Source organism: Rhynchophorus ferrugineus, unplaced genomic scaffold, assembly GCF_030347505.1.
Source record: "Rhynchophorus ferrugineus isolate W39M unplaced genomic scaffold, kcgeb_rfMv2 rfM7, whole genome shotgun sequence".
NCBI lineage: Eukaryota > Metazoa > Arthropoda > Insecta > Coleoptera > Curculionidae > Rhynchophorus > Rhynchophorus ferrugineus.
In genome coordinates, this window is record NW_027472586.1 from 13,593,870 (window position 1) to 13,621,864 (window position 27,995).

Below are 27,995 nucleotides of genomic sequence, written 5' to 3' on the forward strand. Positions count from 1 at the left end.
TATCCTTTGGAACCTGGATCGATACTGGCAGTGTAAAGTGCTCTAAATGAATGTCAGTGCACCCAAATGCACTAGCCAAACAAGTAAATGTGCGCGTTGTTAGTGACCTGTGTCTTCACCTCACCCTCGATACACATCGATAGTTTTTAGAATTACATAAGATAGTAATTAAATTTAATATAAGCCGACTTCGTTGGCGTTGTGGTCAAGACGGCAAGACGGTCCTCCTATTGTTGCAAAAGCCGCGAGTTCGAATCCTGCTGGGATATGCATATACTTTCTGTTTGTGATTGTAACTGTAAATGTCTTAGGCAACAGTGGAAAATCCGACAAGGAGTAACCATCCCAGTCACGCCAATAACCAGGCTGGGTAGGACCGGATGTCTCCTGGGATGGTCTCTAAGTTGGTCACTGGCCGTTCGGTAAGCTTAATGCTAAGGACCGGGGTTCGGAGCTCACGTGAAACTATAGGTCCAGTCCATATAAAGTATCGTTGGTAAAAAGGGGACTATAAAATATTTAAAAAAAATTAGTACTAGTTTATATATTTGTACCAAAGATCTCTTAGCGAAGCAATCATTTATATGGTATTTATATATTAAAAATCCCATCAAATACTTATTCTTTATTTGCCAATGTTTAAGCTGTAGGAAGATATTTTAAATAAAAAGGAAGAAATATTAAAATAATAATTATTGATTACTGCGATTTACTCTAATATATTTTAAAATAACATAATCCGTAATTAAAATAACAAAAAGGGTACAATATAATATCCTGATTTTGCACCCAGAAATTCTTTACTAGAAATGAAAAATAAAATGCTATTTTGGTTGCCTCTTCATTTCTGATGGATGATTTGGTGGTAGAGGTGGGGCCTCATAGACCTTACTGTATTTTTTCTCCATTATTCTCTTGACGTAATCCATTTCTTCGTATCGCGTGCTGTACAGCCAGCCTTCTTTCAACACCGGTGTTAAGTACCCATCCACGTTAGTAGTCAAGGATTGGTCGCTGGATTTTCTGTCACTATATCTATTGGATTCGGTGGTTTCTTTTGGCCTGGGTAGGGTGTTGATGAAATCGTCCCGCATTTTCTTCGTCTGTTTCTTGCGTCTGAACATTTTTGACAGGTTTTTGTTGATGTAGTAAGTGACTATAATTGAAATTAATATACCGATGAGAAAAGTGGTAACAGTGATACCAATAAACAAAGTTTTCTGTTTGTTGTTAAGCCAAGTTTGCTCAGGCCATTCTGATGGAGTTGACAACGCAGTACAATCTTCTATTACCAAGGAGACGTCTTCGTCGTGCTCGTTTGCAGCCACGCATAACGTGTAGGTACTCTTCGGCGATAATGTCATTTGAATAGTTCCAGTTATGTCATAAACGCAGCCGTAGTCACTCGCATTGTCAACATTCATCCAAACAAAGCTATCAGTGGTTTTTAAATCACCAGATAAATTCATACTATATTGAAAAGAATTCGTCTCAATTCTCGTTATAACATAATTTATGTTTCTTCGTTTTAGGATCGCCTGTTGTACTAGTTTACGAGAAGAATCAAGTCGACTAGCGTCGCTATTATTATCGATATTCTCGGAATTCTGACACACTATTGCTCGTATAATATAATCTCTACTATCTGAGGGTTTAGATGTCGAGGGCAGAACGGTCGAAGAACGTATCGTGGAAGAAGGTAGTGTGCTACTGAAGTCAGGACAGAACTCGTAAGTTTCCATGTCCTCCCAACTGTAATCTACCCGACATTCTGGCCAAAATTCGCTGTTTCTATTCAACAGGAACTGTTTGAACCAAACTAATTCACAGTCGCATTCCCACGGATTACTTTTACCGTTAACTCTAGTTGAAATTGAAAAAGTATCGAAGGCTTTCCTCGGTAATGTCTTCAGGTTATTACTACTGATGTCCAATAATTGTAAGATGTCCAATCCATTAAACGTTTCTTCATTGATCTCTCGAACACCTGAATAAGACAGATACAAAGCCAGTAAGTTCGGAGCGTTCGAAAATAGATTGTTCTCCAGAACAACCAAACTGTTATAGCGTAAATAGAGAGCCTCCAATTTGGTAAAGTACGAATATCTTCCCATGAGGCTTCTAACAGCTTTTACATTATTTAACGAGTAAGTAAACGAGATATACTGGATACTATAGTCAGTGGAGTTAAAAACATCATCCTCTATTTCCAATCCTGATACCAACGTATACATGTCAAAAGTAAACGAAGCCAGTGAACTTCCAACGAAGGAGTTCCTCCTGAGATACTCGATCTTCGTCTCCATCAAAACAAGATCGATAGGGTTATTATTAAAGGGATGTCCGGAAAAGGCCTCATCTCCAAGCTCCTTGAGATCGGTAACGGCTACTCGGAGACTGTTTGGCATTATTGTGAGTTTTTGTAACCAGCCTTTGTTAATGGTGTTTGATTCAAATATGGTTTGTGACAGGTCGATTGCGTACAAAGAGAAACAATCGGTAATCTGCAAATAAAATATGACTTGTTATTATTAAAATAGATAGGATGCGTAATGACGTAATAGGGATGCAGAAAAAATATCGATATATTTGGAAGATATTTTTTTTGTTCGATATATCGACATATCGATATTTTTTTAGCCGATAAGTTTTAATAAACCTGTAAAACTGGTACATAATTTTAAATATTTATCACAAATATTACTACTTTTTAAGAAATTTTGAAATAATATATATATTTTTTTAGTCTATTTCACTATTTATATATATTTTTTAAAATATCGATGTGTTTTTTTTGTAAAATATCGATATTTTTTATAATCGTTGGAAAAAAATTATCGATATTTTTTGTCCGATATATCGATATATCGATATTTTTTAAAATATTGATATTTTAAAAAAAATTTAGATGATACGACAGTATTTGTCATTCTCAGTTTATCCTAGTTAAAAAGAAATACGATACTGTGGAATGCGTCAAAACATGTAACCGAATCAGCCTATAAAATTTGCTTGGTTGTCAAATGCTTGGGAAAATAGTCAAAATATTAGGGATAATTATTAGAGGTTATAAACAGGCAAACATTGTTTTGGCTTAAAATTTCATATAGTAGCCATTTTCCATATTTTTGGATCTTTCCTGTTGCATGTAAAGGTCATGATGAACCGGCTTTACCACAAGTTTGTAAAATTGTTTAATATAGAATAACTTAACGATACTTAAGGAAAAACTGTAATTTTGCACAAAAAAATGTCATAACCTTCTAGCTTAACAGCTAGGTTAAATTATTTGAGAGTTGTTTATATTAATATTTCGAATTTTCACAAATATTGGATAAATCTGATCAAAATACATAATAGAACCTAATATTTATACGAGCCAAAGACAGATTAACTTTATTAGATGGTTAGAAAAAATCATATTCAAGACCATAATTTGGATGAAGGGGTATATTTGGATGTATGTACCTTATATAAAACAATGCTTACCCAAACCTGGTCCAACCCAGAGCCAGGAAGCATTGGTCATATTTCTTTTGTAGATGTAACCTGAATTGGCGGGAATCGTTAAGTTTAGTCCCTTTAAATACATTTTTAGATTAATATTGGTTAAACATATAAACAGATTTGTACGATATAGTTATTGAATGAAAAGCAGCGACGAGCATTTCAATTATTTTATTTTCCTTGTGGCATTCTACTGACGTGTTATATATCGTTAATATCTTAGGTGAGTTGAAAAGTCTCCGGCCTGACACACATATGGCGCTACTAGAATTTAATCTATATGTTTTTTAGTTAGTCCTGACACTCAAAAGATGCATGTATAAATTTGACAGCTCTCGGATCATTAGTTTGTGAATTATAGTATTTTTAGTGAAATAACTTTTGTTATTGTGAAAAAATTGATAAAAAGGAATTCCGCGTGTTGTTAAAATATTGTTTTTTGAAGAGAAAAAAACAGTTGAAACAAAAATTTGGCTTGAATCCGAGTTTCCGGACACTGCGCAAGGAAAATCAACCATCAAGGATTTTGCTAAGTTGAGACGTGGCGAAATGAGCACCGAAGACGGTAAAAGCAGTGGACGCCCAAAAGAGGTTGTTAGACGACGAAAACATTAAAATAATCCACAAAATGATTTTGAATAACCGTAAATTGGAATTGAATAAAATAGCCGACACTTTAAAGATATCAACTCAACGTGTACATCATATTATTCACAAATATTTGGGTATGAGAAAGCTCTGTGCAAAGTGGATGCCGCGCGAGCTCACTTTTGACCAAAAACAACGACGATGTGATGATTCAGAGCAGTGCTTGAAGATGATCAAGCGTAATAAACCCGAGTTTTTGCGTCGATATGTGACAATGGATGGCTGAATGAAATGAAAATGCTCAATGAAACATGGCTCCATCATTTCACTCCAATCGACAGTCATCCGAGTGGACTGCACACTATGCACCCGCTCCAAAGCATGTGAAAACGCAACTGTCGGCTGGCAAGGTTATGGCGTCTCTATTTCGGGATTCGCATAGAGTAATTTTCATTGCTTACCTTGAAAAAGGAAGGACCATCAATGGCGAGTATTACATAGTGTTATTGGACCGTTTGAAGGACAAAATCGCCGAAAACGGACGCATTTGAAGAAAAAGAAATTTCTGCTTCACCAGGATAATGCACCGTGTCAAAAATCAATGAATTGGGGCTTCGAATTGTTTCCACACCTACCGTATTCTTCAGATCTGGCCCCACATACTATTTCCTGTTCTCAGATCTCAAAATAATGCTCGCTGGGGAAAAATTTTCGTCGAATGAAGAGGTGATCGCCGAAACTGAGGCCTATTTTGAAGCAAATGACAAATCGTACTACAAAAATGGTATCGAAAAGTTGGAGGGTCGCTATAATCAGTGCCAAAAAAATGTATTTTACTATAGTAGGTCGAGGACTTTTCAATTTTCCTGTTATATCTTATCATTTAATTCTATTACCACATTAATTGGCCCTTATTGAAAAATATATGCAATTTATGCTTTACCCGACAAAGGTATTAATTGTTATTAGTTTATTTAATATAAATATACATTTGTATTATATATTCTCAGAAATTATTTTCGAAGTTAACATAGTTTTCCAAAAAAAGAAAAAATATTTGAAGCCAGACTTTGGGTAGCCTACACGTTTTTTAATATCCCGAGAAATTTTCAATGACACTGGACTAAAAAATATGTGGATCAACTCCAGAAATAAATCGACTTTACCTTGCTGTAATCAGCATTAACATAGATAGCCCGGACATATTTAATATTGTTACTGTGTGTATAGTCATGTAATTATTTTAAATTGTGTATGAATGTGAATCGTGTCAATAAATCTTGTTGACAATACAATATCTTTTCTACATACGATTGTCATAAAAATAAGACACAAATAAAATTAAAATTCTATAGAAAAATTATAATTCTGTAACTAAAGAGATTTTCATAAAACACTTTTAAATCCACCAGTTAGAAAGTTTTGCAGAGACTCTGCTTAGCGTTGTCGTAATGAAAATGTCTTTCAAATCGATCAATTCTTCACTCATTAATTGATTAACTTCATCCATCAATAGTTGTTGATAACAGGAAGACCAATTATCTATGATCGGAATCCAGCAGCTTATAATAATGGGCTTTTTTTCAATGACGCTATATGTTTGGATATAGCATCTTGGATATTAGCATCTTAGATTACTGCGGGTTCTGCGTAACCATTTCTGAAGCTTCTACGACTTCATCTCATTTCAGCTTATAAATGAGAATTTGGAAAACTAACGATATTTTTTCATGTTCAGTTGTAAGTAAGTGAATAAAAATCCTTTACAACTAATTTTTAATTCAGTCGGTACGTCACAATATGAAGTAAGTCAGTCTGTTTCGATATTTGAAAAAAAATCTTTATTTTTTAACGAAATAGCCGGTTAAAAAGTGATTCGGACACTGACGTTCATTTAAATACTCATCATCATAAACACCACACAATTTTCGATGAACAGTCGCCGCATTTTTCCATTTGCGAAAGTAAAAAAGCAACATGTGACCATAGTTACCTTCTGGTATCTCCTTGTTCAAAGCGCCTTAACTTTTGACTGAATTAAGAAATTATGCTACTTGTATATGTTTTTCAGAATGTTCCATCGACGGTTATCCTTCAAACGCGCTATAGTACAGCTTCGTTAAATAAGTATTACTACCGATATCCGAATTTAAAACCATCTATTAAAAGCCAAAACTAATTTTCTTCCAAAGGTATAATAGATTATATTAAAAATAGAAGACTGAACAAAAGTGAAAACAAAAATTTAAAAAAAATTCCAATTCTTTTTTAAATAATTAATATATATAAAATTATTATTATAAAATTCCTTGATACTAACTGTTGAAGCAACATTGTTGATATCTTCTATGACCTGATCCAGGTTACCTCCTGTACACTCAATCTTGCAAGTGTCTGTGTAAACACAAAAAGACGACGTCTCCAATTTTGAGTGGATTTTAACGTTCAAGTTAGTAGCATTGGCATGTGATGGTTGTGTATCTATCGTTGCAGTACCATTTTTATTTGCAATGGTGTAATTGTTCCAACTAAATATGCTTTGAGCTATTTTGTTGTTTACGTCCAACAACACTATGGGTATAAAAATCAATACGATGGTAAAACAAGCGAGAGTGTATATGGTTACTCCACCAAATGCCTTAAAGTACTGGTATTGTTTCATTTTGTTCCAACCTAAAACCGAAATAATCAGATTATAAAACAATTAGAAGAGTATTATTAAAACATTATTTAATTCCAATAAAGTATTGACTTGTTAATGACAGTAAAACAAGATCATAAAAATATTGACTGTTAACAATAATACTAATAGAGACAAAGTCATAATTTATCTCATATGAGTATGTGGACGGAAAATGTATATACAGTGTTAAAAATCTTTTTAATATTTAAATAGTAAAATACACAAATTGCTTAAAGCCTAATTATCTTTCTAAAGTAGACCAATAATTTGAGTTGGATTAGTTAAATTGCCCAAAAGACAGGAAATATCTATAGAAAAAAATGATCAATACTTTGAATAAATACATTTTTTAATTTATTGAAAATTGTGGTTTATTTTTGGAGAAAAATCGGTAATAAATTTGCGGTACGCCTGGTATTTTAAGATTTACTACATATTTATTCATGATGTACTGCTTATTAGACACTTTAATATCTCTAAATTTACTAAATTTAGATACATATACAATACATAAATAGCAGCAAAAAAGTATAACAAAATCTATTCAAGAGGCCGCATGGTACACAACACCTAATAGAGCGACGCATGGTTAAATATCTGGGGAAACATTTCGATCAACACAGCTTGTGGTTAAACTAAACCAAATATACTGGCTGATAGGGCGTAAATCTAAATTATCATTAGATAACAAGGTTTTGCTATATAAATCAATACTTAGTCCCATTTGGAGCTATGGTATTGAACTGTGGGGTACCACTAGTATATCTAAGAAAAATATCCTCCAGAGGTTCCAGAATAAAGTGTTGCTAGTCATCGTCGATGCCCCATATTATGTGTACACCACGTACAACTGATTCAGCGCGATAACCCCATAAAACCTATAACAAGTGTGATTCGGAGTGTTAGTGCGAGGTACTCTGACATACTGTTAGTGCATCCCAATGCACTCGCCAAACAGTTAAATGTGCGTGATGACAGTGAAGTGCTTAGACTCAAACGCAAACTACCATACGAACGGATTAATAGACACATAGTGTGAGATTTAATAATTTGTAGAATAAGCTAGAATGGTCTTTAGAATAAGTTAGAAGATACTTTAAAATAAGTTAAAACAATATCTAGAATAAGATTTAGATTATAAGTTGTACAGCAGATCACTTACTGAAGTGATCTTGTATATGTCAGGATGGTTATATTATATAACTGAAATCTTATAATAATATTTATTTCCTACGTGCAGAGTTTTGACATTCTAGGGGATTAATAAAGAAATGATGTACAAATTCCTAATATTTAAATGTTTTACTTGTATTTATTAATATTGAAATTCAACTTATTGACACAATTTATTTAACTTTCACTTTTTTTTTAAATCCTCCCACATGACTATTAATAACAGGACATGGCTGAAAATAAAAAGGATTCTGGTGAATTAAACGTGTTCTTAAAAAAACACGCATATCTGATTATCTAACCGGTAAATAATAATAAAATCGTTTTTTACTGAGATGTTTTATTGATATGGAATGCCAACTCAACTGACCGAGAGTCCCACACGCAATCAAAATTACTGTGCGATGTCACAACTCGAAACCTGGTAAGGGGGAATGTTCTTGGCAGGCTTTTTGTTTGCATTCAAAACTGACTACAATGTTTTTAATATCAAAAGGATTTCGCGACGAGAAAACACCGAACTATATTGTAAACCAGCTATAACAGGATGAGGTTATTTTCTAGTAAAACATTTTCTTATTAATAAAACCACCAACAATTGCACATGTAATTTATCTGATATTACACATCTTATGATGTTAAATATCTTTTTATATATAATTCTTCTGTCCATATGTTTGTAATTGAACTTCAGGGTTGGACTGGTTACTCTATGTAGACCATAGAGTAATAGAGAAATAAGAGACTCTGGGAAAAGTTTTGTCTTGCCCAACATCCAGATGGAGCCATTCACGTAATTTGACTGGTCAATTTAAATCTCCATTATAGGCACCTGTACATTATAGATAAGACATTAGATTGGCTCTTTGATAAAGTTGAGTGTCCTGACGTCACGTTTAATTAACCACTAAAATTTAAATTAAAGAAAATTAAGTTCTGAAATAAATTTATTAAATAAAATTCAATGAATGAAATAAATATAATATGTAAAATCGCAAATTATGAATAAAATATGAATATAGTGTAAAAATAAATATATCTATAATATATAATTATTATCAAATACAAAGAAGTTTGGAACAAATGAAAAATTATTTGTTCTGTTTTTTTTTGCCTTTTTCATATTTGTTTAGGGCCATCAATTTTAGAGGACCTAGTGTCCTAGCTTTTTGTTTTTTTTTTCTTATACTGAAAGCATACTTTAAGCCTTTCTCTATTAAAATTATGTTAACCTGTTTCATTCAAAAGTATATGGTGCCTACTACTTTTAACATTCCACCTGGAAGATCATAGAATAGAGTACTTTTTTAAAGAGGTTTGACAAAATATATATTATTGACATGGCAATATCGTGAGGTAAAATAAAATAGATAGCTCAAATAACTACTGACAGCATAATAAAACAATTTTCTGGGGCATGTGATATTGTCATACTTAGTTTGTTCATATAGTAACATCTTTAAATGAAGGTATAATGTGAAGTTGCAATTTCTCAACTCCTGGTAATACAACCCCCATTAGTATGGAATTAATCCTTTTCACAATTTCCTAAAGGCAAATAAGACAAAAAAATTAACTTATAGATTTCTCAAATATACTAGCTGAAGGATGTATATGCTTCAACCCATGTACTTTAATAGACCCAACAATAAATGGAAACAATCTTGATTAGAACCAATATATTTATTCGGCCGGCTTGGTGGCGCAGCGGTAAAGGCGATGGGACAATCCTCCTATTGTTGCGATAGCCGTGGGTTCGGATCCTGCTGGGCATGGTCGTAAATTTATGTTTGTGATTGTTTAAAATTTGTGAATGTGCTAGTCAATAGTGTAAAATCCGACAAGGAAAATGATCCCAGTCACGCCAGTAACCAGGCTGGGTAAGACCGGATGTCATCTGGGATAATTTCTAAAGTTGGTCACTCGCCAGTCGGCACGTTAAACTGTAGGTCCGGTCCAGATAAACCCATAGTTGGTAAAAGGAGACTTTAAAATATATATATATATATATATATATATATATATATATATATATATATATATATATATATAATTATTCGGATATTTATTGTCTTTAATGAAAGGAACCCTCTCAAGGTAATAATTAAATTTTTAATTCACTTTAACAAATTTGCTATTACTATTACATTTTATTTGGGAAATAAAATTTAAGCACTATTTGATTCCGGAATCGCTTTGCACCAAAATTCATAGCGAATAAAAGTCTGGTTAATCCTCTCTTAAAAGGTTTGCAATCAGGAGCTATTATTTTGTTGGAGTTTCAACTATCAAATAATTAACCCTTTCGGAAAGGAATTAAATTCTAAAATTAAAAATTAAATATTTGATATTTTATATGATTATTAATAAACTTACAACAAAACACGCTGTAACGATTATAAATTATTTATTTGATGGTTAATCCAGTCAGTTTGGTATTTTTGACATTATCAGCCATTATTTAAAGACAGCTAAAGACTTCTTCGAAGGAAAGCATTTCTACATTTCTTTACTATCTACGCATCCGGGAACATAACGCTTTGTAGATCGAGAATTCGCTTTATTTTTATTGTACTACCGTCTTATAAATAGTAATGAACTTATAACTTAATCTCTAAACGTTATAAAAATTTAAATGCATTGTTCCTTAGGTTAGGCAAACTGAAAATGGCGCAAAAAACGAATAAACAATATAGGCGCTATAGAGACGAAATAAACCAATCGGATTCCGTCGCGGCTCATAGCATAGCGATTAAAACAAGTAATAAGTTAAAAGTGGCGACATCTACATGTTGGACGTCGCGAAACATTTCCCCAAAATTTTCCTATAAACTCAAATCTCTTTTTTTCTATGATGTAGACTAAATTAAATCATATATTATATTGATATGTTACATGTATTATTGAAAGTAAAACTGAACTTAATTCCCATGGCAGTAATTTATTCATACCGCTGGCAGACATCTTTGTTGACTCATCCCTTTCAAGCGATATGGCGTGTGTTACATTATAAAGTATGTATTAATTTTAAAGGCTATTTTGAAAGCAAATATGAAACGCGTCTTGAGACACATAGGCACCAAAATAATATCAGCAAACTTAAGGACTATAAGACCAACCCGCACTGGATAAAGTTATTCTCCCGATTTTTTAAGTATTCAAAAGATTTTGAAAAAGCAAGCGTCTTATCGGCTAATCACTCAACTATAACTCAACAGTTGATATTAGTAGTTAAACGCATCTCCTACCCGGAAGCCACTAGTTCATTTTATACACATACCATTTCCTTGTGTAGCAGTGATGTTTACAAAATTTCAAATATCTATTATTCCCCTTCCTCAGAGGAGGTAACGTCGTTTCGATGACACTTCTAAGATAGTATTTTTATTTGCTGATCAATAAAGTTCTAACTTTACTTTGTAAGGTCTGAATGAAAATAGTTTAGAAAAAAATAAAAGGAATAGTTCTATTCTAAAGTCTGCATTAATATTTTAAAGGTCACTCCCCAGGATCTTGCAGCTTGAAATGTAAGATTCTGCCCTAATAATAAGCTAGAATAAGGGATGTTTTTCAATTTCAGAATATCCAAATATCAGAAATCCACAAACTAGAAATGTGGTATAGAATGATCTGTTAAACTTCCAGTATACCAACTTTCAGTAACTTTGGATAATCTCAGAACAATATAACAATCCACAACAACCAGTCTTCTTTTCAATCTCCCAAAAATAATCCTAGCAGTTGCGTTAATTAATAAAATAATGACTTTATATTTTAAGACAAGAAATGAGGCCGAAATCAGTAAAGATTACTTTTGAACATTTCCATCACTGAAAGCTCACATGCCCAAAATGAGCTAGGGTAGTAAATGTTAAAACTCAATAAAAATATTTCATTCGCAACCTAAATATATAATTACGAAAAAGGGCGGAATATTTGCATCTGATTATCATTCGCGGTGAAAAGCAAATCTGTTACGGCAGGTAGAAAAGTATCATGGGTTATGTACACCGAACCCCCAACATCAAATAACAGACAAACTGACAGCAAATCAGGAAATATTATGAACGGATATGAAGCTATCAATGGGGATTGCTACTTGTTTTAAATGATGATATTAAACTCTTCACTGAAGGAAGGATGATCAGAATACTTGAAAATACCTAATAACAGTATTTAACGCTCAATCGTGCTTGTTCAATTGTCTCAAAACTAGTCAAAAATTATTTGAAAATAGTTAAATGCGAAATAAATAAACTACTAGTCCACTCAAAATTCTTCAGATTTATCGGTTATTCAGAATAATAGTACATGACTTATTGAGGTAAGAGTTAACTTCTTATCAGGACTAGAAAAATAGGTTCAATCATACACAAGAATATGACCCAAAAGATGGAAATAATAGCAGTTAAAGACGGAAAGTAATTTTAAGAATTTTTCTTTTAAAGTTTATTTTGTATAAATATATTCTATAATAATACAATACTAACATACAACTATAATATAAAATGCATAACATATACGAATATTAAAACGACGAGAATGTTAAAATATATTTTTAGACTTACCAAAATTATTACCAATTATTTGCACATTATAAAATTCAAAGAAGCACATAAAATTTTTACAATAATTAATATGAACTATTTGCTTAATGACAATAAATTGCAGTTGTTACACGTTTAATTTACTTTAGTTTACAAATATGACAAAATAACAATGAGTTCCTACACGGAAATCGAATTAACGCTCTCAAGAGCAGTATCAGTTTATTATATTTTGCCATTATCGTGTACATTAATTAGATAGATAAATGATGTCCCAGCTCGTAGGCTTTATATAAGATCCGACCTTATTTGATGAATTCTCGTGACATATATAAATTAATTAGTATCGGTAATAAAGACAATAAGTCCCAGGGTAGTAGCATTTGCTTAAAAATTATATTATTTTTTATTTTATATTTATATAACAGGTCAACTGAATAGTCCCCCGCCTGACACATAGATGACGCTACTAATATTAAATCCATATGTTTTTTAGTTAGCCTTAAACCTCTAAAGATGCGTGTATAAATTTGACAGCTGTCGGGTCATTAGTTTGTGAATTATAGCATTTTGAGTGAAGCAACTTTTGTTATTGTGAAAAAAATGGATAAAAAGGAATTTCGCGTGTTGATAAAATATTGCTTTTTGAAGTAAAAAAAACACAGCTAAAGCAAGAACTTGGCTTGATGCCGAGTTTCCGGACACTGCCCCAGGAAAATCAACCATCAAGGATTGGTATGCTAAGTTTAGACGTGGTGGAATGAGCACCGAAGACGGTGAACGCAGTGAAAACGCAGACTGAAAACAGTCGACTGAAACAGTCAGTGGTAAAAAGTAGTAAAATCAGTCGAACTAAAAATAGCGATTGAAACAGTCGATAGTAAAAAGTAGTCAATTACTAAACAGTCGATAGTCAATTTCAGTCGGTAGTTCCCAACACTAGTATATATTAATAGACTGACTACCAACAACATACTTTTTATTAATACAAATATATTTATCATATTATATACGAGTGCAAAAATAATAGATTGTTGATGGAAACGTCAGCTATAATTGATACATTTACAGTCAAAGAAGAGAATGAAAGTCTTAATACTGCACCAGTCATTGCTAATTCAAATAATCATTTGGTTACATCGATTCCACATGATCAAACCGATCAAGGCCTTGTTTTTTCTTCAGATTTTTTTTACATTTACGCTAGGGCCAAAGATATAGTGTCTAACAATATTTGAATAGTATTTAACATTATTACATTACGACACAACAACAAAAAAGAAATATATTCATAAATACTGTATAATGAATAAACAGCACCCGTTCGAATATTTTAACAGACTGATTTATAGTTTTGTTTGTTGTTAGTAGAAATTAACTGTAAACAGTTACTGTCGTAGAAGTGTCATAAAATATAAAATAGAAGCGACCTAAATATGTTCGTCACCACATATAAAATATTCCACATAAATAATGCTTGGGCGGAAAAAAAAACTTGTTAGAAACTCAACTCAAGAAAATCGCTTTCAACAAAATATGTGACAATGCTTCTTTAAATAATTACAAAGTTAATATCATCAGAAATATATACACAAATTGGTTTGCAAAATTAATTTATGTACGTGTCGCTGTAGAGATTGACAAACATTAAGGGACAATCAAAGGTCTGTGCTTAAAAAAGATTGTTCCCATTTTTATCATATGTCCCAGATATGTGTGTTATGTGTAAACGATGACTTGAACCACGGTCTTTGGTATTAAACCTATCGACTAGCGAGTGGCCAACTTAGAGATCATCCCGGAAGGTGTCCGGTTTACCCAGCTTGCTTACTGGCGTGACTAGTATTATTTTCTTTGTCGAATTTTGCACTCGTACCTAGGACAATTACACCTGATATATCAGATATATTAAAAATTTTAGCTAATTTATTTTTTGTACTACCTCAGATAGAGATTGACAAAAATTAAGAGACAATCAAAGGTCTGTGATGTGTGTGTTAAGTGTAAACGGTGTGTGATATAAAGCAAATCAATAAACATTTTATAGAATGAAACATTCATTTAATTTGCAGAACACTGAAATGTATACTGGGGATACCGAAAGAATATCGATATATCGATATTTTTTTCAAAAATTATCGTTATCGTCGGTCGAAAATTTTTCCAGATATGTTTTCTAAATATTAATTATAAATGATTATAAAATAGGTACTTAATTTTAAAGGTTTGATTTGAACCACAGTCCTCGGTATTAAGCCTATCGACTGGCGAGTGACCACCTTACAGATCATTCCAGAAGGCATCCGGTATTACCCAGCCTGGTTACTGGCGTGATTGGTATCATATTCCTTGTCGAATTTTGCACTCTTACTTAGGAAAATCACAGCTGATATATCAGATGTATTGAAAAATTTTGCTATTTTATTTTTTGCTTTTGGGCGAAAATTTGACATTATTTCGATAACAAAATAGATGAAGTTATTACTCAAACTACTGTACAAATGTACCTATAACTCTTTCCCATATTTCGACTGGTTTATAAATAGCATCCTATTAAAAATATATTTTTCGAGTTTCTATCCAATTCGAACTTTCTAATGAAATCTAGTGAAGTAAGTGGTTGCTTGATGAAACTAAATCTGGGCTATATGACAACATCTTCGAGTTGGATTTTCGTTATATTTCCTAATTTCATCTTTAGTATAATTACATCGCCACAACGAACATGCAAAATTACTTTTCAACGTCTATCAGCTATAAGTCATTCCATGAATGAATAATTCAATGATACTGAGATGTTTTAAACCAAATTAATCATCATAATTTAAGTTCTTCGTTCAGAAACACCTCAAATTCTTTATTTGGTGGTTTCGCGTTCAGTTTTAAAATCCTCCATTGTTCAGTTAAATAATCACCATTATTGAAGCTTTGTTACCATTCTGCACATATGACTTCAGATAAACTACACTCGCTCATACGAAACTGTAAGCTTCTGCACAAATTATCTTCCAAAAATAATAATAATAGCATATTTTTAGGACATTAAACATTAAATAACCAAAACATTTTTTATTCAATTGAAATATATGTTTTTATGAGAACCTAAAACCTTCTTATATTGTTTATGTTGCCATAAAGGCATTTATAAATCTGAGCAACGTAGGTAATGCAGCACTACCAAAAATTAAAGTATGTAATGTATGTTTAAAGAATGGCAGAAATAAAAGAACGTTATTACGTTTCGGAACTTTAAATCCCACCAAACAAAGTTAAATATTATCGACCAATTTCAGTGATAGTAGTAATATCCAAAATATTTTATTAAAGTTAACGAAAATAACTGCATATTGATTTAACCTATAACCAAACTATTCACAAGCTAATAAATATAAATAATAATACTATCTCAGAGAGTACTTCGGCATGAATCTTGAACACTAAGTGGAAAGGAGCATATCAGAAAGAAAATAAAAGAACTCGAATTAAAATGCAAAAAGCCGGCTTGGATGGCGCAGCGGTCAAGGCGATAGGACGGTCCACCTGCTGGGCATGGTCGTAAATTTATGTTTGTGATTGTTCTGTTTAAGGGTGTAAAATCTGACAAGGAAAATGATCCCAGTCACGCCAGTAACCAAGTTGGGTAAGACCGGATGTCTTCTGGTCTGATTTCTAAGATGTTCACTCGCGAGTCGGTTTGCTTAATGCCAGGTATCGTGGTTCAGAGTTCTTTGGGAAATAATATCAACATAACACAAATATTTCCCAATAAAGTTTTGAAAACTATTGGGAATGTGTCCAAATACTGTAAAAATAATTACTTACTGAGACCTTAGGATTTCAACTATCATAGAGGAAATTATAAGATTCGAAAGAAGACATGAGCAATGATTCCACTTCCATGTTAACACCGAAGTACTGGCACTCTTGATAACACTGAACGAGGACGCAAACTCAATATGACCAAATTGGGTGATACTGTGTAGTTGTGTAGTGTAGTGTACTGTATGGTAAAAAGATTGAAAATTTATGTTGACTTTTATTTTATTATATTAGAGACTAATAAGCGAGACTCGTTTCAGACCACTTTGAAGACAAATTGCATCAAATAAAAAAAATATTGTTTATATTTAACCTATTAAATAAAAAGAAAGGTAATATATGGACAATTTATCTATCGTAGAGACATTTGTTGTTAAACAGCGACAGTTAAGCCATAAATTCAACATAATGACAGAATGAAATTAGTTATCAAAATGGAACGTATTTGATGTGTTAGAATCAATGTAAATATCAACATAATTAAGTAAAATTTAAGGTTAAAAACACGCAATAATTTTGCCTAGTCCCACTACAGATTATTTAAGAGAAATACAAACGTTCGATGTGATGGATTCAGGTGAAGCTAAAACGTAGGTATTCAAAACAGCACTAATAAAACGAAAATAAGTTCGCAGGAAAGATCCATCGACTCTAGCGCCGGCTGCCTCCGTAATACGGACCATCGTATCGGCCGGATTTAGATGCGCCGGCCGAAAAGAGTGCCCGAGGGCACCAAACCCGACCAGCACGGCTTGGAATCGTCCACGATTTTACAGTGGGTTAGAATTTAAATTAAGTCGGCACGGATTAACTTTGGATGCGAGCCAAAAACGAAAACAAGTATAAAATCGGACTGAGAGAGAGGGTGTCACGTGATACGGGACTCTACTCGATATCAGGTAAATTTTTCGTATTGTTAATGAGCGAGAACAGGGCCGTACTATGAACATTTTAATATATTATTGTATAAATATACCAGCGTAAGATTTTTTTAAATGTATCTGTATTCTGCAAAATTTATCACTATTTCATATTATATATATTTATATTTATATAATATATATTCCTAATATAAATAAGTTTATATAATAAATCTCATCCAACGGTTATGTTCCTTATGTTCTCGCACTTCATACCACCAATTTCGTCCACGCGTTGCCAATTTATACAATGTCAAACGTAAATATTTGGTTCTATTCCCAAATGGTACAATAGTAAAGTCTTTTTTGGTAAAGCTAATAGCAACATATTTATGCTGATTTAATTTTAATCACCATTGTTGAGCCCATTGACCTATTGTGCAGTTTGTATATTATTTTTTCGCCAATTGTCTGAAGTTTTTCATAAACGCTTCTTGGTTTATGTCTATAGTTAACAGTGCTGAATTATTTGGAAATATGGCTTTAATAACTTCCTGCTGTTTAGATATACCACTAAGGTATATCTAAACAAAGATTTTACTGAAAAATCCGTTGGAGTTATGGTATATTAGTAGCTCTACATGTTGCTTTGCAAGGATATTGTGTAAATTGTATATCAAGCCTTCATGCCATTGTGGCGACCGCCACGACCCTTTAGGCCACCACGAATTCACCAACAAGTACAAAGGTTGGCAACGCCGGTGGATTGGTACCATGCAATTCCAGGCTATAAAAGACCATCACGACGACGTCTCGCTTTCTTTTCTTTTCTCCATCCCCTTGTAATAGTATCACTTCCACAGCGCTACGGTACATCCTCTACCTGACCTAAAATCCTTTCAATTCTCCCGTCGACCACATGTATCATTTAACATTGAAATAAACAGTATTTCTTCAAGCAGTGTTTCCAGTTCTCGTGCAAATTCCTTCAAAAAATAGTAGTGAAGTGTTCTGATAAATAATCGCAGTGGCAGTCACACATTTCGACCGACTGACCGACCCGACGAACATTCCTACACCATATTTTGTAAAAGGCCACGTGCTAGGTCAAGGAAGACTATAGAACGTGTTTGTTTTATTTTAAAGGTCGTTGAGTAATGAACCCGGTAGATTGTTGGAGTGTTTTTCTCTGAATCAAAATTGATAATCAAGGATTGGATTATATATAAATCTATAGGATTTAATGATAATCTGTGATTTATGTGAACTGAGAATCAAGTAACTAATCAAGTATAATCATTAGAGTTAAATTGACATTTTTAATTTTATATACGAGAAATTTTCAATAAAACAATTCAATATGTGAGATGTAGCCGTGAAAATTTTAGGCGTAGGGTTTGGTCACGTAAGAGATTATGTAATAGTGTAGTTGAGCCGAAATACTGACAGAAAGTCTAATTCTGGAGAATCCTGGCATGCGCACAAGGATTTGAATTTGCAACGCTGCCAGTTGTTGAATAGTATACGCTCATTTGAAGAATATAATAACATATGAATTGGAGTCAAGGCGGCCTTTGCAATCATTAGTGAAGCTTGTCAGAGTTTCGACCACGATCTTTTACCAGATGTAGTGGAGAGTCATTTCCAGTTTTTTCAAAAAAAAAACATAATATTCAAGAAAATGAATGAATTTCTCAATTTATTCAAAATATTCATCCAGTTATTTTTTAACTTCTTCAAAATTGACACGCACTTGCGTGTCCCACTGATACGAAAAGTTAATCGCGAAGACCCGGACGGGGCAAGGTCTGGAGAGTAACGCGGTTGTGATAATATGTCCCATTCAAGTGCTTTCAACACTTTCTTGTCCGGTTTTGCTTTATGAGACCGTGCGTTTTCGCGTTGTAAAATTACTTTACCATGTAGTCGGGCCTATTCTAAACGTTTTTAGATCTATGCGTGGTTTAAATTGATTCAGCTTTCTATCTTTTAGATTTTCCTCGTTTCTCGTAATCGGTCGCTAATCTTTTCTTGGACACATTTAACGCGTCGGCCAATTATTTTTGAGTTTGGGTTAGATCTTCATCCAATATCTCTTACACTTTCGCATCGTTAAACTTTTTCGGTCTACCAGGACGTTTTTTTCCTTGCATATCAATATCACCACTTTTGGATTTTCAAAATCACGCGCCATATGTTTTATAATATTTTAATATATTTTAGTGCTTGATTATTGTGATGTCGCTAGATAAAATGTGTTGATATTTTAAAGAATTTAATAGATTTTTTCAAAGATTCGCCGGCCAGAACGGAAAAGCCGAATAGCTTCTAGATTTGTTAACTTATGTTGCAACCTCTATATTATTTTGTGGACCTCCTAAAAACCCTACAGTACAGCCTCATTGACTAGGCATTACATATGTGACGACTGTTTTGAAATTAATCATGTAATATTGCTGCGTTAATTTTCGTACAACTATGCTAATATATATACAGTGACTATGATCGAAAAATTAATGAAACACAAAAGAATTATTATCCGAAATTTGTTTCGTTATCTTCAAAATAATCCCTTATATTTTAATTATATTGTATTTCGCCCATCGCCCAATTTTCAAGCCCTTTCTTCGAAATGCTGTTGAGTTTCTTTGATATATTTTAGAGTTCCAAAATCATTTTCTAAGTGCTAAATATTCATGAAGCTAAATAATGAAAATAGGATGGAGGAAGAATATTTGTGTAATTCCGATGAACATATTTTTTTCTATTTTAAATGTAAACTAAAGCTTCAATTATCTTTAACAGTACCTTTCACAAAACATTTCAGTTATCACAGAATTTCCAATATATAAACAATTTATTATATCAGAATATTAAATACCTCGAGTTTCATATCACAATAGCATAAAAATGTATATGTAGCTAAAGTAAACACACATAGTCAGGGTTTTAGATAAAAAGAATAATATTTTTAATATCACAGATAACAAAATCACTTATGTAAAGGATGGAGAATGAAGCAAATTCCTCCAACTTGCCGTAATGAGAGCTTTGACTAAATTTTGAGACCTATAATTGGGTATTCAAAGCTTATAAGAAACATAGATATTGTGTTCAGATTAAAATAAATTTATAATTTTTGTTACAACGAGCAGTATCTCGTGAATATGTCTAGTATGTATTTCAAAAGTTAAAAAACGTCTAATTCACAATCATTGCTTATGTAATGATAGTGTATAAAGACTGGAATTTAAAATATTGTTAATTGATACATCATTGACCAGACATTGCTGCTTTCAACAACTGACCTTTAACTGCCAATATTTGCTAACACTTGGAACTAAAAAGCTGAAGACGATGTATTATCTTAAGGCGGAAACACTATGCCATTCTTCGCCAGTCAATTTAATTAATTTTGTTCCGATTTGTACTAGCGTACTGTATATATTAGCGCTCAATTTGTGCAGCTTTAGAAATTGAACATATTTCCACTGAATATAATTCAACTTGCGAGTTGGGCGTGAGTTTTGAGCTCCGAGCTGATGTTCTTCAACAATGCTTTTCCTACAATGTTTTTCAAGATATTAGTGGGCGCAATTATGTGAAAAGACTAATACGATGCAACAAAGTTCTTCGTCAATATGATGGTAACTGATTATAACGCTATATTCGCTGATACACAAGTTAATGGTTCTAGCACTCTCCATGATACCTTTGACAATGCAGAGCTATATAGTTCGAGAATTAGTGAAGAAAAGACCAAAATGTGAACAACTGATGCATCACCTCCTATTTGAAGAGGTCCTAAGTGCATGTGCCTAAATAATTGACGAATCGGCCAAACTTCAGAAACTGTTGCTTCTCCAGGATGGTGCCTATGGAAGAGTGGAGACTATAATTTGGTGAAGAATGTTCGGAATCATCAAGTCCTGGGACATCAGCAGCAACGTATTGGTTGAGAAGTAGAAATTCTCCCCGATCACCGCCTATGGCTTCTACTGATTGAAGAGTATGCATTCTTTAATGAAGTTCAATTCATAAATAATCCTATATAATAACCTCTATATAATAAGCATTTACCAGGAGTCAGGAAAGTCATTACCTGTTTTTCTAACAGATGTTGCTAGGCCTAAGTATGTAATACTCTGGTTTGATACATATGCCATGTTATTCTACAAAAATCAAGCTTCAAAGCTATAAATGTTATATTTTGCGAAAGTAACACTGTCATAGATTTATACCTTTTTGAAAATGTCAAGTTTCATACCTGAAAACGTGCATTTGCGACACGCATCATTTGAAAACTTGAAAAAAAATAATGAACGTCATCGTTTGCTGGTAGAAACTACGGTCAGCGTGCTCTAACATTAAAAACATGTAAGACATAGTTCAATGATAATTCAAAATGATAATTTCGATGTGCTGACAGAGAACGTTCTGATAGAACGAAAAGCTCGAAGATCCGAATCTGCAAGGGTTACTGGATGAAAACCCAACCCAAACTTAGAAATGATTAGTTACCGATTAGGATCAATGGGGAAAATCCAAAAGATGGGAAGATGAACACATCAATAAAATTACAGGCAAATGGCAAAATCGAAAATTCGTCCGTGAAAGGCTGCTTCAAAGGTATGATCGGAGGAAGAGTGGATTTAGTTTGAAAACCCCAAGCGCATACAATCATGGTTATCTCTTAGCGAAGCCAGCCGATCGACTCCAAGGCCAAATGGCTTTGATCGCAAGACAATGCTCTGTGTTCGGTGGGACCAAAGTGGTGTGATGTTCAATTTGAACCACTTATTGATCGAAAAACTTCCAGAATAGGCCGGCAGACACGGAAATATAATGTTACAGCACAATAACGCGCTGCCTCATAAACCAAAACCGGTCAAGAAAGCTTTGAAAGCACCTGGATGTGACATATTATTGCACCGCCGTACTCTCCACTCTTGCTCCATCTTACTATCAACTTTTCGCATAAATGGATCAAGCGCTTGCAGGGAAGTTCTTCGCCAATTTCCAAGAAGCTAGAAACGGCTTGATGAATGGTTTTATGGCCACTACTTTGAATAAATAAATTTTATAGTAAATTAAATTATGAAAATTATGCAGTTTTTTTTTTCGAAGAAAATCTGGTAATGGCTTTTCGATACACCTAGTGAAGGTAACATAGTAAACAATACGATCATAGTATTTTATACGTAAAAATTGCTATAGAAATATTTAAAAATTTAATAAAATAAATAATCTCACATTAACTTTCAATGATTTCGTAATATTTATTCACAAAATATATAATGTAATAGATATCACCATGTTTCAAATTAATTGAAATGTTCAGTTCTTAATTAATATACGGAAAAACAAAAAAAATATTTTAAACAACTTCATTGGACAAAAATGATCAGCGTTGTCAAACGTTGCTTTTCCAAATACTAAAATTAGTATGTGATCCTAAAATATATCAAGAATTTGAACATCTAAATAGCTCAATATTTAGAAGAAACAATGTTTGCAGAAGTTAATATTTTAAGAAACATTTTAAATTAAAGTACATTCATAATAAATTAAATTAATTTAAGTGTTTGATGTTTTTCTACCAATAAGATTCAACTAATAATATTTTTATTGATTTATTTCTCCCAATTGCCTTTTTCAATTAAGGGAAATCTTAATAATTTGATAATGAATGCGAACGACAGAATTCCAATTACACCACGCAAGAAAAAAAGTTCTTGGCAGGAAAATCTGAATGCCTATCCTGTGGATCTCCCTACAATTAACAGCTGTTAGTCGAATTTTTGAGTGAAAAAGAAAAACGATATGAAGTAACTGTCCGCCTTCTATTTTAAGAATCTAACGTTTTATATAGTTCTCAGTAATTTTCGCTGAGAATTTCCAACTTTATATCAGTTACGATTTGGATATTGTGACCACCAGCTTCTACCAGGATGTCGGTGAGTCTTTGTGAACTTTCTTCATTAATTATCACTATATGTTGTTGAAATTCGAACGTTTCTAATATTGATATATTATTATTTTTTCAGGACGAATTGGATAAAGATCAAATTGCTCGTGAGTATTGTTTTATTTATTTTCTTATTTAATTTTTTTTAATTCGTTAATTAATCCGTTTTTTTAACTTTTTGTTCAATTAACTTTCTTTTCATTGATGTTTAGTTCTCAAGAAGGCTTTCGATACCTTCGATGTCGAGAAGAAAGGAAGCATCGGCACCCAGATGGTCAGGACCATCTTCACCATGTTGGGTATCACCACCACCGAGCAAATTCTGAACGAAATCATCGCCGAAGTCGATGCCGACGGATCTGGAGAGCTGGAGTTCGAAGAATTCGTAACTCTCGCCGCTAAGTTCATGGTTGAAGAAGACGCCGAAGCCATGCAACACGAGCTCAAGGAAGCCTTCCGTCTTTATGACAAAGAAGGTATGTAATACGATTTTCACCCGTAACGTTGCATTCTGCTGGTTGATAAGATCCTCTCCAAATTATATTTGTGTCAGAAACCATTCGCGTTGAAAGGTTTCAGTGTTCTGGTGCCAAGAGCCAGCTTTCATCAAGACGAAAAAACATACAAATATTTCGTTCTAATGAGTACGGCGTCCCTTTATTTTCGAAATAACGTGCAAAATTATCCATTTGTGTCTGAAATGGTGTAGTGCCAAGACTATTATACGATGATAACCTGAATCTGACAAGGGGAACATAAAAATAAATAAAGTGGGTTGTGCGTAGGCGTGTGACACAAACCAGATTTCTGATGTCGAGATTTTTTTGTATATTTATAATCCTTGATTTGTATTTTATTATAGCTATAACGTTACAAATTTACTAAAATAGTTTCATTTGTTTTGTTTCTTTTTATAAACACTTATATATAAAATACAATTCTTTTAAATAAATCAGGTTTAAGTTTTTACAAAGTTTGCATAAGTATGAAATTTATTCATCGAAAATATTTACTTAATTAAATATATAATTATATCCAAAATTTTAATTAAACCCTTTAATTGATCCCTAGTATCGGATTCTCAGTAAAAAATCTCATTGATATTGTTGTTATGATTAATCCTACGTAACTAATTAACAAGCTGGTGTATCTAAACAGTAGACAAAATTAGTAGTGATTATTTATACTAAAGATACGTAAACATTTTCATAAACTATCATACCACTAGGGAGATCAGTCAAGGCTATATTTGCTGTATTTAAGTGATAAAGTAATGTTAATTAATTTTGTACTATTGTTATATACATCATTATTAACAAACAATATTTGTTTTTATGCAAACCCAATATGATAGAAAATGAGAGTTACAATTTTTTTAAAAATATATCGAGATATATTTTATGTAAATACTGTTATATTTTATTTAAATGTTATTTATTATTATCACTAGCCAATTTTTTGGCCACATATTTATCACATTATTTCAGTTCTGTTCAGAAAGAAAAATTAATTTTGTACTATTATCATATCTATGATTATTGGGAAACAATATTTATTTTCATGCAAATCCAATATAAATATTATGAATTTTAATAGTACAAAAAATTAAAAATACATGTTGAGATATATTTTATGTAAATACGGTTATATTTTTTAAAAATATAATTTTTTATTATCGCTAGCCAATGTTTTGGCGTCATACTTCACATATTCTTTTCTCAAATATTTTTTTTAATTAATCAAGGCTGTCTTTATTAACCATATCGAACTAATACCTTCTGAAACACTATAGTTTTATGAATTTTTAACATGGAATAGACAGACTTAGAATGTGTCATTTCCTGTATAAAGTTATAGCTAAGTTTTGTTCGTCTAAACCATCTGAAGCGGGTTTATTTACTACAGGGTACATTTTTAAAATTATTTTAAGGTCTTCTTTTTACCGAGCAGAGTTTATATGGACTGGACTTACTGTTTAACGTGGGCTCCAAACCACGACTCTCGGTATTAAGAATACCGACTGACGAGTGACCAACTTAGAAGTCATCTCAGAAGACATCCGGTCTTACCCAGCCTGGTTACGGGCGTGCCTGGGATCATTTTCCTCTTGGTATCTTTCACACTTCCCTAAGAACAATCACAAATCTTAAACAATCACAAACATGAATTTACGACCGTTCCCCAGCAGGATTCGAACCCGCGACTATTGCAGTAGTAGGAGAACCGTCCTGTGGCCTTTACCGCTGCGTCAACCAAGTCGGCGCAGGGGAATAGGTTTAAAAATATTCATACTACGTGGGGAAATTAAGAAATAGAATTTTAGTAAAATGTTTTATTTAATTACTAGTTATAATTTGTCTAAATCATTTTCAAAATACATCAAGAAACAATATCTAATCTGACAACAGTTAACTCATTTTTTAATTGTAGATTATTATAACCTTAAATATTATAAAGTAAAACATTATAAATTAGAAAATCATTTCTACAAAATATACTTGGAAATACAATATTTCTTATATTTTATATGTTTTTATAGGTATTTAATAGGGCACTCAATATATTTCATTTTGCACTTTGGAATCGTATTTATATTTTTCATCCAGGAGAACAAGCAATACCTAATTTTATTTATCGTATTGCATCGTCTTTGTTCAAGATGACCTACATATTGATCTTTAAATCCTATTGCTGACATAAAATCTGAGTGAGAATTTAAATTTGGTGTTGTGCATACATTTACCAATAATTAGATGATAAGTCTAGAGACAGATTCGCACAAAATAAACTAAAACAACCTTGACCCGTTAGATATCATTTGGAAAATATGACATAATAGTACAATCATAAAAATATATATAACAATTCTTGCTTAAAATATTACCATATATGCACTTAGCTCTTAGTCTTTTTTGTGTTATACGGTCTGGTTCATATCAGCATGGACATGAAGGCACATATTCGCACATATTAGAAACAGGTGATATGATGATCAGTTTTTAAAACCCTCAATTTACTTGGTAACTGCAGCTGCTTCCAATATTTAACTTGCCACCATATTCTCATTTTTGATAGGTTAAGGCAAAAGATCCGCGAATATACACATATTGTGTATTTCAATTCAATTATAGATACATATTTTGATTAAATACTTTCCGTTAAAATGCCAATTAGGAATTGCATCTTTTTGAAGCAAGGATATTCCACATTTAGGTCCATAATCATCTGGTCGGTCCGAAATGCAAAGAATAAACCTTCATGTTCGTAAACTTAAGTAAGGGATCATTAGCTAGTATCTGAAATTTATCATTGTTTATTTTTAGAAGCGTTTTCTGTCGCAGAACAGAGTATTAATTTTGTTCGAGTCTTCACATCGGAGAACAGCACTATTATTATTATTTTGTATTTAAACAAATAACATTTATCTCAAATTCTACAAAAACAACGCCATGACAATAAATTTCCTTAAAATAAAAATAAACCAATATATCCTGAAATGTCTTACAAAATTTAACAATCGATAATTAACACCAATTCTCCAAAACAATACATTAAGAAGATTTTTGTGTCTGAAATCAATTTCCTAAAATAACAAGTCAATTAAAAAGCCCCGGCATACCATAGTAAAACACATTTCTTGGCAAAATCAGGTTTTTTTATTCAACAAAATTCCTTTCGAGGGTGATCTCCAACTTTTCGATACCATTTTTGTAGCACGATTTGTCCTTTGCTTCAAAATAGGCCTCAGTTTCGGCGATCAGCTCTTCATTTGACGAAAATGTCTTCCCAGCGAGCAATCTTTTGAGATTTGAGAACAAGAAATAGTCGCTGGGGCCAGATCTGGAGAACACAGTGGATGAAGAAGCAATTGGAAGCCCAATTTCTTGATATTTGCCATCGTTTTCACTGACTTCCGACACGGTGCGTTGTCTTGGTGAAGCAGCACTTTCTTTTTCTTCAAATGCGGCCATATTTCGGCGATTACGTCCTTCAAACGGTCCAATAACGCTATATAGTAATGGCTGTTGATGATCGGTCCTTTTTCAAGGAAGTCAATGAAAATTATTCCATGCGCATCCCAAAAAACAGACGCCATGACCTTGCCAGCCAACTGTTGCGTTTTCTCTCGTTTTGGAGCGGGTTCATCATGTGCAGTCCACAATTTTCCCAAATATTCATGAATGATATGATGTACACAGTCAGTTAATATCTTGAGAGTGTCTGCTATTTCATTCATTTTCAATTTATGGCCATTGAAAACATTTTGTGGATTTTTTTAATGTTTTCGGTGGCACAACCTCTTTCGGGCGTCCACTGCGTTCACCGCCTTCGGTGCTCATTTTACCACGAATAAACTTACCATACCAATCCTTGATGGTCTTTATACTTGTTAAAGCCTATCAAAGGCTTCGAGAGTTAACACAACCAATTAAATAACTATCAAAAACCTTATCTTACTTTTCAAGAATTGTTGAACGATCAAATTGAAATTTAAACAGTAACCTAAACCCAAATTAATTGTTTCAGGAAACGGTTACATCTCCACCAAAACCTTGAAGGAAATCTTGAAAGAGCTCGACGACAAACTTACCAACGATGAATTGGACATGATCATCGCTGAAATTGATACTGATGGATCAGGAACCGTTGATTTCGATGGTGAGTCATGACGCCAATAAAATTAGAAGTTGGTTCTGATATAAATCTCCTTTCAATTGCAGAATTTATGGAAGTTATGACTGGTGGTGATGATTAAATAGGGTCTCCGTAAATTATTCTATCTGGTTTTTTTTTCTGTATAAAGTCTAAGAGACCCAACCTGACCAAAGTATTAAATCTGTTTTTTGTAT

At 32.8% G+C, this 27,995-nt stretch overlaps 2 protein-coding genes across 6 annotated transcripts; one reads left to right on the forward strand and one right to left on the reverse strand.

Annotated features, from left to right (window-relative positions):
- Positions 1–692: 692 nt before the first annotated feature.
- LOC143199936 (uncharacterized) lies at positions 693–25,250 on the reverse strand. Of its 5 annotated transcripts, none has more exons than XM_076410098.1 (3): positions 25,118–25,250; positions 6,416–6,768; positions 693–2,504 (listed from the first exon to the last, which is right to left on the reverse strand). In XM_076410098.1, the coding sequence occupies exons 2-3, from the start codon at positions 6,755–6,757 to the stop codon at positions 825–827; spliced, it is 2,022 nt and encodes a 673-aa protein (XP_076266213.1). In that variant the 5' UTR covers positions 6,758–6,768; positions 25,118–25,250; the 3' UTR covers positions 693–824. The 5 variants fall into 5 exon arrangements, with proteins under 5 accessions (XP_076266213.1, XP_076266210.1, XP_076266211.1 ...); XM_076410095.1 differs by lacking the exon at positions 25,118–25,250 and adding an exon at positions 16,875–17,008; XM_076410096.1 differs by lacking the exon at positions 25,118–25,250 and adding an exon at positions 16,321–16,452.
- Positions 23,003–27,994, forward strand: LOC143199939 (troponin C, isoallergen Bla g 6.0201). Its single transcript, XM_076410105.1, has 5 exons — positions 23,003–23,134; positions 23,225–23,252; positions 23,358–23,621; positions 27,673–27,804; positions 27,867–27,994. Exons 1-5 carry the CDS (start codon positions 23,129–23,131, stop codon positions 27,899–27,901), a joined length of 465 nt encoding a protein of 154 aa, XP_076266220.1. The 5' UTR covers positions 23,003–23,128; the 3' UTR covers positions 27,902–27,994.
- Position 27,995: the final 1 nt, after the last annotated feature.

What these genes read in the sequence shown, in the direction of transcription:
- LOC143199939 (XM_076410105.1), top strand. An exon ending in GGATAAAGATCAAATTGCTC is followed by an intron (nt 23,253 to 23,357) that starts GTGAGTATTGTT and finishes ATTGATGTTTAG; the next exon opens with TTCTCAAGAAGGCTTTCGAT. An exon ending in AGGAACCGTTGATTTCGATG is followed by an intron (nt 27,805 to 27,866) that starts GTGAGTCATGAC and finishes TTTCAATTGCAG; the next exon opens with AATTTATGGAAGTTATGACT.
- LOC143199936 (XM_076410098.1), bottom strand. Translation starts at nt 6,757, where the DNA reads ATGAAACAATACCAGTACTTTAAGGCATTTGGTGGAGTAACCATATAC. An exon ending in TCAACAATGTTGCTTCAACA is followed by an intron (nt 2,505 to 6,415) that starts GTTAGTATCAAG and finishes TTTTATTTGCAG; the next exon opens with ATTACCGATTGTTTCTCTTT.